We start from the raw sequence: 13239 nt of genomic DNA on the forward strand, positions 1-13239 counted from the left end.
GGTTATACCATGTTATAACAATTGTGTTATAACCAGGACTGTCGTTTGATGAACGCAGTCAACTGTTTTATCAAGGGTGATATGCATCTTTGGGGTTGTGTTGTTCGTCCGCAACTGCATACTTGCTGCCAAGTTCATTACTTACAAGTCACATTTTTTAAACAATTAAGGCGGTATGGAGAGGAAGTACCAGAGCACCTCCATCCAGCCACCCGGTCCTCTCTAGAGGCCCCTGCTTGGCTTTACTCAGTCTCTGTTGCACAATCGTTTACCCCACAACCAAAAACACCGGAACACCCTCCCCCAGTCCCCCGTGCAGTCTCGACACCTGTGGGCTGCGCATTGTCAGTCTCTGTGGCGCAATCGGTTAGCGCGTTCGGCTGTTAACCGAAAGGTAGGTGGTTCAAGCCCACCCAGGGACGATAAGTTATTGTCAGGTAATGCAGAATCGAAGGACAGAAGGACAGTGAGGAGGCATCAAAGTTCCACAACACCTCCACCTTTTCAAGTGGTGACATTGCCTCATCGCCATTCTCCTCCTCATTTGTTGTTAACACAGAAGACACCATGTGTTGCTTTGCTGTGTTGGCCATGTTACTTTCTCCTTCTTTAAACCATGCATCAGAATCATCCTCGTTCTCCATTGTGTGAAAGCTATCAGTTTGTTGGAAATCGATGACCCAGCCTGTAGATTATAAACATTTATAGCAGAACAATAGTTCCCTGTCTGTGCTTACAAGTGAATGTATAACAATGAGTCTGGTTTAATCTAATGACCCAAAAACTAGTGAGGTGTACACTCAGTGTTTTAATATTAAATGTTCACTGGATAAAATTAAAAGACCTAAAATGCTTCGTTCAACTTTTAATGGGGAAAAATATGTATATAATAAACTGGCAAATTTCATAAAAAAAATAAATAAATTGGTGTTAAAAAACTTAAAAATGCAGTGTTAAAGCATTCCACATATTAAAATATACTCTGTTATTTATCAGATGATTTACATTGTATAAATCAAAAGTAGCTCTGTCTTGTCAATAATAAGACCAAAGAGCTGTGTGTACAATGGAGAACACCACCAGTAGATGGACAGAAACATATTCAACTTGCAGGTGAAATAAAGCAGAAACGGTTCAAACTAAAAGAATTAGTTGGTGCATTAAAAGCAAATACCAAAGCTAAACATATATAATTAACCAAAAGAGCATTTTAGGACAAAAAAAAACTAAATAATGAGTAGATCTATGATTAGCAAAGTTTACAAACAATCTCTGTGACACTAAGAGCTTTTCCACAAGAACAAACAGACTGGTGGGAGTAGCCAGAACTATGATCCCGGTACCTGTTACCATCCCAGTAGTAATCTTTCCCACATGAACACTTCTACTGCTGCAATGTTCTCGATTCAGTTAGTCAGATACATAAAATCATTCCACATATTAAAAATACTCTCACTTGATTACTTATCAGATCATTTACATTGTATAAAACAACAGCTGTGTTTCTTTGTTGTCATTATTAAGACCAAAGAGCTGTGTGTACAATGTGAGAGCACCACCAGTAGATGGAGACAAACATCTTCAACTTGCAGGTGAAATAAAGTAAAAACAGTTCAAACGAAAAGAATTAGTTGCTACATTAGAAGAAAAATCAAAGATAAACATCATTCCTGCTTCTGGGTCATGTTTCCTTTCCCAGTCATACAAATGGAGTCAGTTCCTTGTCTTTCAGGCTCATCTCCATAGTTACTATTTCTTCCCTCTGGTGCTGTCCGGTTCTGCTGTAGAAGGACAGTGAGGAAGCATCAAAGTTCAACAACACCTCCACCTTTTCAAATGTAGCATGGCCTCATCACTATTCTCCTCCTGTAATTACCTCAGAAAACACCATGTGTTGCTTTGCTGTGTTGGCCATGTTACTTTCTCCTTCTTTAAACTCTGCATCACAATCATCATCATTCTCCATAAAAGACAACCAAATGATAAAATTTGGGCATCAGTGAGCCAGTGATAGTTTAGCACAAAATCTTAACATCTGTTTATCATGGAGTAACATTTTCTCCATCTATATGTATCCACAGTTTTCCACAGCTAGCACCACATATTCATTTTGCTGCAAATAAGCGTCAACATTGAACAGACACCTGCAAATGTGTATGATTAATTTTAGATCATTAATCTAATCTCAGGAGAGGGACCACACCTCCATGCATACCCTTCTCTGAGGCCTTCCTTAAACTACAGCCTCAGTTCATGCTCAAGCTACCTGCTGCTCTCCACTAGAAATGCTGTCAAACCTAAATGGCCATGTGGTCCCAGCCAGGGAATGATTTGTTACAACAGTCACAACAGTCTGAGGGAGGCTCCTTGTACGCTAAAGACTCACTGTGCATGTGTCAGTGCAGCTCTGGTTGTTTCACTCTCTATAACAGAAGTATTTTCCAGCACACAGACTCTGGGTCTCATCACACTCTGAATATTTCAGGGCTCAGTTTGTTTCCAGGTGGGAAGATGCAGGCTACCTCTGCATCCCTGCTCTCTCATCATTCCAGTGCAAATTCCTGAACACTGTGCTGAGATCATCCTGAAAGCTTTTTTTATTTTATTTTTTTATTTTATCAACATATGAAGTTATAGCAAATGTCTCAAATTATTTATGTATGTAAATGTAGTGCTGAACTTACAGTACAGATATTATTGAATCTATTTGTGCTTTTATCTTACCTGGTTCAGCTGCTCCTGATCAATACCAAAGTTAGTTTATGTTTCCTTTTACAAGCGAGACCTTCAAGTGGATTTACTGTAATGATTGTAGTCTTTAAATAAACTGATTCCTTCATGTTAGCTTCAGAAGCCTTCAGTGTGAGTATTTAACAGGATTTAGTTTCACACAGTTCATTTCAAAGTGTTCTTATTCAAACTGTTGTTTTTCTTTGTCATATTTGAGTGAAGTTTAAAAAAAGGCAGTTGTTACATTTCATCCAGTCAATAAAAACATTCCACATCCTTAAACTCCAGTGACTTTATTATTGATTAGATCATTTACAGTGTGTACACATGAAACTAAACGTGTTACTTACGTGAATATTAATCTCCTCCCATCAGACCCGCCCAGCCATAAATGCACACGATCCAGTATGAAAAGACAAGATTAGCCAAAGTGCCTGCTGTGTGCTAGATAAAGTCTGTAAACAGGCCCTAGAGGATGTTTGGGAATCTATTTGAAGTATGCCGAAAGATTACTTTGATACAAAAACATGTCGACTACCCCAGCTGTGAAGTAGTAGCTGGTGGTATCTGCTGGTGTTGGAAGTACCAGCAGATGGAGACAAAGCACTTTAAAATAGCTACATAAGATTGAAATCGCAGAATATAATCACAGCAATAAATGAAAATCCTCACAATGCATCACAATAAATGCATTTAACAACAACTTAAAACCAATCAGTTAAGTTTATACTCATTCAGTGACAGAAAAACAAAAAACAAAATCCCACCACTCAGTAAAGTTCACAAACCATCTCTGTGATGTGTGGACCGAGAACTTTTCCACAGGAACAACAACCCTGGTAATAGGAGCAAGAACTATTGTCCCGGTACCCATTACCATCCCAGTAGTATCCTTTCCCACATGAACACTTCCACTGCTGCTGCTGGGTCGTGCTGTGGATATTTTGCTTTCCCAGTTGGACAAATGGGACCAGGTCCCAGTTGTTGATGCTTACTTTGAGCTTCATTGTGATTATTTCTTCTCTCTGGTGCTGTCCAGTTCTGCTGTAGAAGGACAGCGTGGAGGCAGTAAAGTTCCACAACACCTCCACCTTTTCAGGTCGTGGTACAGGCTCTTCTCCATTCTCCCCCTGATATGTGATTGATGCAGAGGTTGTCACGAGTTGGGTCCCAGTTCTGGCTGTGCCAGTATTTTGCACCTTCAAACCTTGTGAAGTGGATGATTGAGAATCTTCATCTGTCTCTGTGATGAGATTCCTGAGCTGCTTATCCTCCCAGCACAGTCCATACACAGCTCCATTCTTCAAGTTCTTTGCACACATTTTATCACATAAACCAATCGTCCAATCAGACTCTTCAGGCGGACTGACCACCCACCTCTGAAAGCTGCTGGCTTTCTTGGTACTACAGATTAGAAGAGTTGCACAGCACTGTCCCAGGTAGCTATTGTGGAAAACCTTCCTGTTGTCTTTGGACAGCAACATGCCAGGACCCAGAGACTGTGGCTTAAAGACCAGGTCTAAATCAGTGGGAACAAGCTCCTGGTGGTGTTCAGGATCAACCAGAGTCAGCAATGATCCCCAGAACTGAGACGCTTGCTTCACCATCTTCTCCCCATTCTGTCTCATCTCCTCAACCAGTTTGTCCCGATGGCTGCCCGGCTCCAGCCCTTTTCTCAGATCCACAGCTTTGGCCTTCTCCACATCCTGATGCACCTGAGAATACATCTGCAGGAATCTGAAGGTGTCCTTCTCCTTCTGTGCTGCTTCCATGCTGCTCTTGCTGGTTTTCAGGGACACCATACGAGCAGAGACCGAGCTCTGGACGCTGGTCAGAGAGATGTCACGCAGCTTAGTCACAGCCTCAATCAGACGCACACTGCAGCCACCCAGCTTCTCTCTTTCACTCTTCTCCCACTTTTCCAGACTCACATTCTCATCGTCTGTTTTCTCCTGTAAGATCAGCTGCTCAGCTTTCAGCTTCTCCAGGAGCTCTTTGTGGGCTGTGGAGAAGGTCTTCATATTGTGTAGGCGGTGCTGGTCCTCAATGGCGCAGGAAACACACACACAGGTCATGTCGTCCAAGCAGTAGTACTCCAGGAGCTTGCCATGCTGAGAACATTTGGTGTTCCCACATAAATCCATGGGTTCAGTCAGAGGATGAGTCTGCAGTAACACAGGTGTGGTCAGGTGGGCCTGGAGGTGCTGGACACACATGGAGATCTCACACTTCATGCACGTCTTCTTTGCTGGTTTCCTGTCCTCTGCACACATGTCACAGAGGATAGTTTGTGGATCTGTTCTTCTCCTTTTTGTTTGTATGTTGTCAGACATGTTTTCCAGCAGGAAGTCCTCCTTAGATTTGTTGAGTATAATTCAGTGTTGAATAAAGTCCTTGTTGCTCTCTTTCTGACTCTCTTTTAGAAAAAATTTGGAATTTGATGAACTCCTGAGTTTTGCTCTTTTCTTGCCTGTTTCTGATCAACCTGCTTAGTCTGCTCAGGAGTGCTGCACCACACTTTCAATTCCCTGAAAACTCCACACTGAAGGGGTGGAGTCAGACAAATGTGACTGCAGCTGTTTTATAATGTTTGCAATTCAGTTTAATTTCCTCCAAGATTGACAGGAAACACTCAAAATTTTAAAACACTGAATAAGCAATCTATAAAATCCAGGCAGCAATAAACCAGTTATAATTAGCACAAGATTGATTTTAGGAGCTATTTAATATTCACATTTTCTCACTTCATATGTTTGTACAGAACCACATCTTCATTTAGCTCCAAAATAAGCATCATCATTAAATGAAACAAAGAGGATACTGGAGTTCTCACACTTCATACAGGTCTTCTTTGCTGGTTTTCTTTCCTCTTTCACACAGAACAGCTTGTGGATCGGCCAGTGTTTTTAGATGTTTATTTAAATCTGGATCTCCTGATTTGATTTGTTGAATGTCATTCAGTCCTTAAAGAATCTCTGCTGCTCTTTGTTTGACTCCAGTTCAATGAACAGAAGTGTTTTCTAGCCTGGTCTCTCACTTATTTATAAATCCAGTAGCACCGTACAAAAGTTTGGATCATCTGGAAGTTAGTTTGCACTTTGCACTGCTAAAACAAATAGCGAACAGGCAGAGTCAGGCAAGTTTAACTGCAGAAATATGGACGTGTTAGAAACACTGACCAGAGTTTGATTTGCAAACACACTTTTAGGGTAGAAAAGACATGGACTTACATGGAATTACGAAATCCACAGAGCATTTTTTCCGTTGTTGTGCTGACATTAAAATACTGTTAATTTACCATAATGTAGCTTATGGATGACATTCATTCACTGGCGTTCAGCTGCCCTTATTTTCTATCATGTGTAACAAAGAGGAAAAACATTTTTAATGTAAAGTCACAATACCTGGTGATTATTTAAAGGCTTTGATGTTAGAGGCAGGATTCCTGTCAGCACTGAACAAATGTATTTATCAGATTGTTGGAAACTGACCGCCCTGCCTGTAGATTATAAACCTTTATGACAGAACAATAGTTCCCTGTATGTGCCTCCAAGTTACTGTAGAACAATGAGCCTGCTCTTATCTAATGAGACAAAATCTTATCAGTTTTTGTGTCCTTATATAAGACCCGAAGAAGATTTGTTGTATTTTGCAGCCTGGTCTCTCAGTATTTTCAGTTTTCAATATTCAAACTAATTAAAACCAATAGAATGCAGATTGATTTGCTTTACTTTTATACTGACAAAGGTGTACTTAATAAACTGGCAAATTCAGTAACTTTCTTTTGTCCACTTAACACAAATGAAAATGCAATGTTCTCGCTTCAGTTAATCAGATATGTAAAGCATTGCATATATTAAAAGTATACTCACTTTATTATTTATCAGATCATTTACATTGTATAAAACATTGTATAAAACAACAGCTTCAACTTGCAGGTGAAATAAAGTAGAAACGGTTCAAACTAAAAGAATTTGTTGCTACATTTAAAGCAAACACTGGAGCTAAGAATATTTTAATTAACAAAATAAAATTACATAAAAAAAACAAAATTCTTTTACTTTTTTAATTTACTTTACTTTGATATGTGATACATCGCACAACAAGTTCATCACTGAAGCTAAAACAATTTCTTCACAGTTAATGAATCTGAAAGACAGTCAGTTCCACTGATACTCATACAGGGACAGAAAATGACTAAATGATCAGCAGAGTTTGAATTAACAGAGTTTACAAACCATTTCTGTGACACATGGACCACCAATCATTTTTCCACAAGAACAATTAGCCTGGGAAGAAAAGCAGGACACATTATTTCTGTATCCATTACCATGCCCTGCCTGGGAAGAAAAGCGGGACACATTATTTCTGTATCCATTACCATCCCTGTAGTAAACTTTCCCACATGAGCACTTCCATTCCTGCCTCTGGGTCGTGTTTTGGACATTTTCCTTTCCCAGTCGTACAAATGGAGTCAGTTCCTTGTTGTTCAGGCTCATCTCCATAGTTATTATTTCATCCCTCTGGTGCTGTCTGGTTCTGCTGTAGAAGGACAGTGAGGAGGCATCAAAGTTCCACAACACCTCCACCTTTTCAAGTGGTGGCATGGCCTCATCACCATTCTCCTCCTCATTTGTAATTAACTCAGAAGACACCACGTGTTGCTTTGCTGTGTTGGCCTTGTTACGTTCTCCTTCTTTAAACGATGCATCAGAATCATCATCGTTCTCCATTGTGTGAAAGCTGAGCTGCTTATCCTCCCAGCACAGTCCATAGAAAGGTTCATCCTTCAAGTTCTTTGCACACTTTTTATCACATAAACCAATCGTCCAATCAGACTCTTCGGACAGACTGATCACCCACCTCTGAAAGCTGCTGGCTGTCTTGGTACTACAGATTAGAAGAGTTGCACAGCACTGTCCCAGCCAGCTATTGTGGAAAACCTTCCTGTTGTCTTTGGACAGCGACATGCCAGGACCCAGAGACTGTGGCTCAAAGATCAGGTCTGAACCAGTGGGAACAAGCTCCTGGTGGTGTTCAGGATCAACCAGAGTCAGCAATGATCCCCAGAACTGAGACGCTTGCTTCACCATCTTCTCCCCATTCTGTCTCATCTCCTCAACCAGTTTGTCCTGATGGCTGCCCGGCTCCAGCCCTTTACTCAGATCCACAGCTTTGGCCTTCTCCACATCCTGATGCACCTGAGAATACATCTGCAGGAATCTGAAGGTGTCCTTCTCCTTCTGTGCTGCTTCCATGCTGCTCTTGCTGGTTTTCAGGGACACCATACGAGCAGAGACTGAGCTCTGGACGCTGGTCAGAGAGATGTCACGCAGCTTAGTCACAGCCTCAATCAGACGCACACTGCAGCGACCCAGCTTCTCTCTTTCACTCTTCTCCCACTTTTCCAGACTCACATTCTCATCGTCTGTTTTCTCCTGTAAGATCAGCTGCTCAGCTTTCAGCTTCTCCAGGAGCTCTTTGTGGGCTGTGGAGAAGGTCTTCATATTGTGTAGGCGGTGCTGGTCCTCAATGGCGCAGGAAACACACACACAGGTCATGTCGTCCAAGCAGTAGTACTCCAGGAGCTTGCCGTGCTGAGAACATTTGGTGTTCCCACATAAATCCATGGGTTCAGTCAGAGGATGAGTCTGCAGTAACACAGGTGTGGTCAGGTGGGCCTGGAGGTGCTGGACACACATGGAGATCTCACACTTTATGCACGTCTTCTTTGCTGGTTTGCTGTCCTCTGCACACATGTCACAGAGGATAGTTTGTGGATCTGTTCTTCTCCTTTTTGTTTGTATGTTGTCAGACATGTTTTCCAGCAGGAGGTCCTCCTTAGATTTGTTGAGTATAATTCAGTGTTGAATAAAGTCCTTGTCAACTCTCTTTTAGAAAAAATTTGGAATTTGATGAACTCCTGAGTTTTGCTCTTTTCTTGCCAGTTTCTGATCACCGTGTTTAGTCTGCTCAGGAGTGCTGCACCACACTTTCAATTCTCTGAAAACTCCACACTGAAGGGGTGGAGTCAGACAAATGTGACTGCAGCTGTTTTATAATGTTTGCAATTCAGTTTAATTTCCTCCATGTCATGGTCCTGGGCCATGTGGGCCCAGTATTCTTAGTTCCTTGTATTTTTGTATTTCGTTCCTTATTTAGACCATGTTTTCTGAGTTGCCCTGTTGTGTTGTTCCCTAAGTGTTTTCCCTTCATGGCTTTTACCCCCTGTGTGCCCCTCTGTGTATCTGTGAGCCCTCGTCTCTCCTTATGTTTTATTCCATGTTTCCCCTGCCCTTTATGTCTAAGTTCTCCCCGTGCTCTCTCTCCCCCCTGTGTGCCCTCTATGTATTTATGAGCCCTCGTCTCCCTTTGTGGTTGTTTCATGTTTCCCCAGCCCGTTATGTCTGTGTTTTCCCCGTGCTCTCTCTCCTCCTGTCTGACCTCTGTGCCTGTACATGTCATGTTCAGTTCACCCCGCCCTGTCTCGTTATGATTATCAGTATCACCTGTGTTCCCCGTGTGTGCCCACTTTCCTCGTTTACCCTCTGTGTATTTCTGTCTGAGTCTCCCTCTGTTCGGCGTCGCGTTCTCCCTCATGTTGTGTGGATCTCCCTGTGTCTACCTTCGAGTATTAGTTTACGTTTTTCCGGTTTAGTTTTGCATGTCCTGTATTCTGTCCTGCCAGCATTAAAGCTGTGTTTCTTAAGTTCATCCCCGTGTTTGTGAATATTGCTATTGGGTCCTCCTCCTGCCTGCCACGCGGTCGTACCATGACACTCCAAGATTGACAGGAAACACTCAAAATGTTAAAACACTGAATAAGCAATCTATAAAATCCAGACAGCAATAAGCCAGTTATAATTAGCACAAGATTGATTTTAGGAGCTATTTAATATTCACATTTTCTCACTTCATATGTTTGTACAGAACCACATCTTCATTTAGCTCCAAAATAAGCATCATCATTAAATGAAACAAAGAGGATACTGGAGTTCTCACACTTCATACAGGTCTTCTTTGCTGGTTTTCTTTCCTCTTTCACACAGAACAGCTTATGGTTCGGCCAGTGTTTTTAGATGTTTATTTAAATCTGGATCTCCTGATCTGACTTGTTGAATGTCATTCAGTCCTTAAAGAATCTCTGCTGCTCTTTGTTTGACTCCAGTTCAATGAACAGAAGTGTTTTCTAGCCTGGTCTCTCAGTTATTTATAAATCCAGTAGCACCATACAACAGTTTGGATCATCTGGAAGTTAGTTTGCACTTTGCACTGCTAAAACAAATAGCGAACAGGCAGAGTCAGGCAAGTTTAACTGCAGAAATATGGACGTGTTAGAAAAAATGATCAGAGTTTGATTGGCAAACACACTTTTAGGGTAGAAAAGACATGGACTTACATGGAATTACGAAATCCACAGAGCAATTTTTCCATTGTTGTGCTGACATTAAAATACTGTTAATTTACCATAATGTAGCTTATGGATGACATTCATTCACTGGCGTTCAGCTGCCCTTATTTTCTATCATGTAGAACAAAGAGGAAAAACATTTTTAATGTAAAGTCACAATACCTGGTGATTATTTATGTTTGAGGCAGGATTCCTGACAGCACTGAACAACTGTATTTATCAGATTGTTGGAAACTGACCGCCCTGCCTGTAGATTATAAACCTTTATGGCAGAACAATAGTTCCCTGTATGTGCCTACAAGTTACTGTGAAACAATGAGCCTGCTCTTATCTAATGAGAAAAAAACTTATCAGATTATGTATCATTGCATTGGTGTAACTCAGGGTCTCTTTAACTGCCTGGGAAGTTTTTACCATATTTTTGCAGAGTGGTCTCTGCTTTTGAGGAATTGGCTCTGCAGGTGGGGGGATCTGCCAGAGGTGGAGGATGGACTCAACCTTAGTGTCTATTGTCTTATATAGTCTGGGAGTTTACTGAATGTTGGAGTGGGTGTAGTTTTTCGTCTGCAGTGGGGTTGGTGGGATGCTTGGTGGGGATCTGTGGTGCCATTGGTGGATGTTGGGTAACTCAGGTACCTATTGGGGTCAGCAGGAGTCAGCTGGCTCAAGGGTGGTCCTCCAGCTTACTAATTTGCTTCCTTCCTCCTGTTCCTTCACACCGTGGGTTGCATGTTGTCAGTCTCTGTGGTCCAATCAGTTAGCGCGTTTGGCTGTTAATCGAAAGGTTGGTGGTTCAAGCCCACCCTGGGACGATATCACTGTTATTGCCAGGTAATGCAGAATGCTGCACAAACGTACAGTGCAACTGCTTCTTCAAAAAGCACCGTTTATGTTTCACAATAGAGTCCATGCTAGACTCGGTCATTTGATGAATGCAGTCAACCGTTATATCAAGGGTGATACACAGATTTGGGCTTGTGTTGTTCTTCAGCAACTGCATACTTATTGCCAAGTTCATTACCTACAAGTCACATATTTTAAACAATCAAGGCGGTATGGAGAGGAAGTACCAGAGCACCTCCATCCAGCCACCCGGTACTCTCTCGACGTCCCTGCTTGGCTTTACTCAGTCTCTGTTGCACAATCGTATACCCCACAACCAAAAAGACCGGAATGTTATAACCAACCATGTTATAACCAACCATGTTATAACCAACCATGGTATAACAAACCATGTTATAACCAACAATGTTATAACCAACCATGTTATAACCATGTTATAACCAACCATAAAACCATGTTATAATCAACCATGTTACAACCATGTTATAACCAACCATGTTATAACCAACCATGTTATAACCAACCATGTTATAACCATGTTAAAACCAACCGTGTTATAACCATGTTATAACCAACCGTGTTATAACCATGTTATAACCAACCGTGTTATAACCATGTTATGACCATGTTATAACCAATAATGTTATAACCAACCATGTTATAACCATGTTATAACAAACCATGTTAAACCAACCATGTTATAACCAAGTTATAACCAACAATGTTATAACCAACCATGTTATAACCAACTATGTTATAGCCATGTTATAACCAACCATGTTATAGCCATGTTATAACCAACCATGTTATTGCCATGTTGTAACCAACCATGTTATAACCAACCATATAACCATATTATAACCAACCATGTTACAACCATCTTATAACCAACCATGTAACAACCATGTTATAACCAACCATGTTATAACCATGTTATAACCAACCATGTTACAACCAAACATGTTATAACCAGGTTATAACCAACCATGTTATAACCAACCATGTTATAACCAACAATGTTACAACAAACCATGTTATAACCAACCATGTTATAACCACGTTATAACCAACCATGTTATAACCATGTTATAACCAATCATGTTATACCCAACATGTTACAACCATGTTATAACCATGTTATAACCAACAATGTTATAACCAACCATGTTATAACCATGTTATAACCAACCATGTTATAACCAGCCATGTTATAACCAACCATGTTATAACCATGTTATAACCAACCATGTTATAACATGCCATGTTATACCATGTTATAACCAACCATCCTATAACCATGTTAAAACCCACCATGTTATAACCATGTTATAGCCAACCATGTTATAACCAACCATGTTATAACCATGTTATAACCAACCATGTTATTACCATGTTATAACCAACCATGTTATAACCATGTTATAACCAACAATGTTACAACCATGTTATAAACATGTTATAACTAACCATGTGATAACCAATCATGTTATAACCATGTTATAACCAACAATGTTATAACCAACAATGTTATAACCATGTTATAACCAACCATAACCAACTATTTTATAACCAACCATGTTATAACCATGTTATAACCAACCATGTTATAACCAAACATGTTATAACCATGTTAAAACCAACCATGTTATAACCATGTTATAACCATGTTATAACCAACCATAACCAACTGTTATGACCATGTTGTAACCAACCATGTTATAACCATGTTATAACCAACCATGTTATAACCAACCATGTTATAACCATTTTATAACCAACCATGTTATAACCATGTTATAAGTAACCATAACCAAACATGTTATAACCATGTTATAATCAACCATGTTATAAACATGATATAACCAACCATGCTATAACCAACCATGTTATAACCATGTTATAACCATGTTATAACCAACCACGTTATAACCATGTTATAACAAACCATGTTATAACCAACCATGTTGTACCAACCATGTTATAATCATGTTATAACCAATTATGTTGTAACCATGTTATGACCAACAATGTTATAACCATGTTATAACCAACCATGTAATTACTATGTTATAACCAACCATGTTATAACCATGTTATAACCAACCATGTTATAACCATGTTATAACCAATTATGTTTTAACCATGTTATAACCAACCATGTAATTACTATGTTATAACCAACCATGTTATAACCATGTTATAACCAACCATGTTATAACCATTTTATAACCAATCATGTTATAACCAACTATATT

At 40.2% G+C, this 13239-nt stretch overlaps 2 protein-coding genes and 1 non-coding gene across 5 annotated transcripts; 1 reads left to right on the plus strand and 2 right to left on the minus strand.

Annotated features, from left to right (window-relative positions):
* The first annotated feature begins 348 nt into the window (after positions 1–348).
* Positions 349–422, plus strand: trnan-guu (transfer RNA asparagine (anticodon GUU)). The gene has a single exon. It is a non-coding gene; the product is annotated as a tRNA-Asn (tRNA).
* Positions 423–932: 510 nt separating this feature from the next.
* On the minus strand, positions 933–10246 carry LOC146714701 (tripartite motif-containing protein 16-like). 3 transcript variants are annotated; one of them, XM_085451071.1, is made up of 5 exons: positions 10130–10246; positions 9733–10005; positions 5961–6083; positions 3601–5836; positions 933–1343 (listed from the first exon to the last, which is right to left on the minus strand). In XM_085451071.1, exons 4-5 carry the CDS (start codon positions 5061–5063, stop codon positions 1250–1252), a joined length of 1557 nt encoding a protein of 518 aa, XP_085307197.1. In that variant the 5' UTR covers positions 5064–5836; positions 5961–6083; positions 9733–10005; positions 10130–10246; the 3' UTR covers positions 933–1249. The 3 variants fall into 3 exon arrangements, with proteins under 3 accessions (XP_085307197.1, XP_085307196.1, XP_085307195.1); XM_085451070.1 differs by lacking the exon at positions 933–1343 and having other exon boundaries at positions 3020–5833; XM_085451069.1 differs by lacking the exon at positions 933–1343 and having other exon boundaries at positions 3020–5836.
* On the minus strand, positions 6583–9165 carry LOC146714702 (uncharacterized). Its single transcript, XM_085451068.1, has one exon. The coding sequence runs from the start codon at positions 8547–8549 to the stop codon at positions 6951–6953; it is 1599 nt and encodes a 532-aa protein (XP_085307194.1). The 5' UTR covers positions 8550–9165; the 3' UTR covers positions 6583–6950.
* Positions 10247–13239: the final 2993 nt, after the last annotated feature.

Source organism: Copadichromis virginalis, linkage group LG3 (genome assembly GCF_057382275.1).
Source record: "Copadichromis virginalis isolate Kocher_CV1m ecotype Utaka linkage group LG3, C_Virginalis_male_GT1.1, whole genome shotgun sequence".
In the NCBI taxonomy this organism is placed as follows: Eukaryota; Metazoa; Chordata; class Actinopteri; order Cichliformes; family Cichlidae; genus Copadichromis; species Copadichromis virginalis.

Excerpts from the sequence above, each read along its gene's own strand:
- LOC146714701 (XM_085451070.1), bottom strand. The coding sequence starts at position 5,063 with ATGTCTGACAACATACAAACAAAAAGGAGAAGAACAGATCCACAAACT.
- LOC146714702 (XM_085451068.1), bottom strand. The coding sequence starts at position 8,549 with ATGTCTGACAACATACAAACAAAAAGGAGAAGAACAGATCCACAAACT.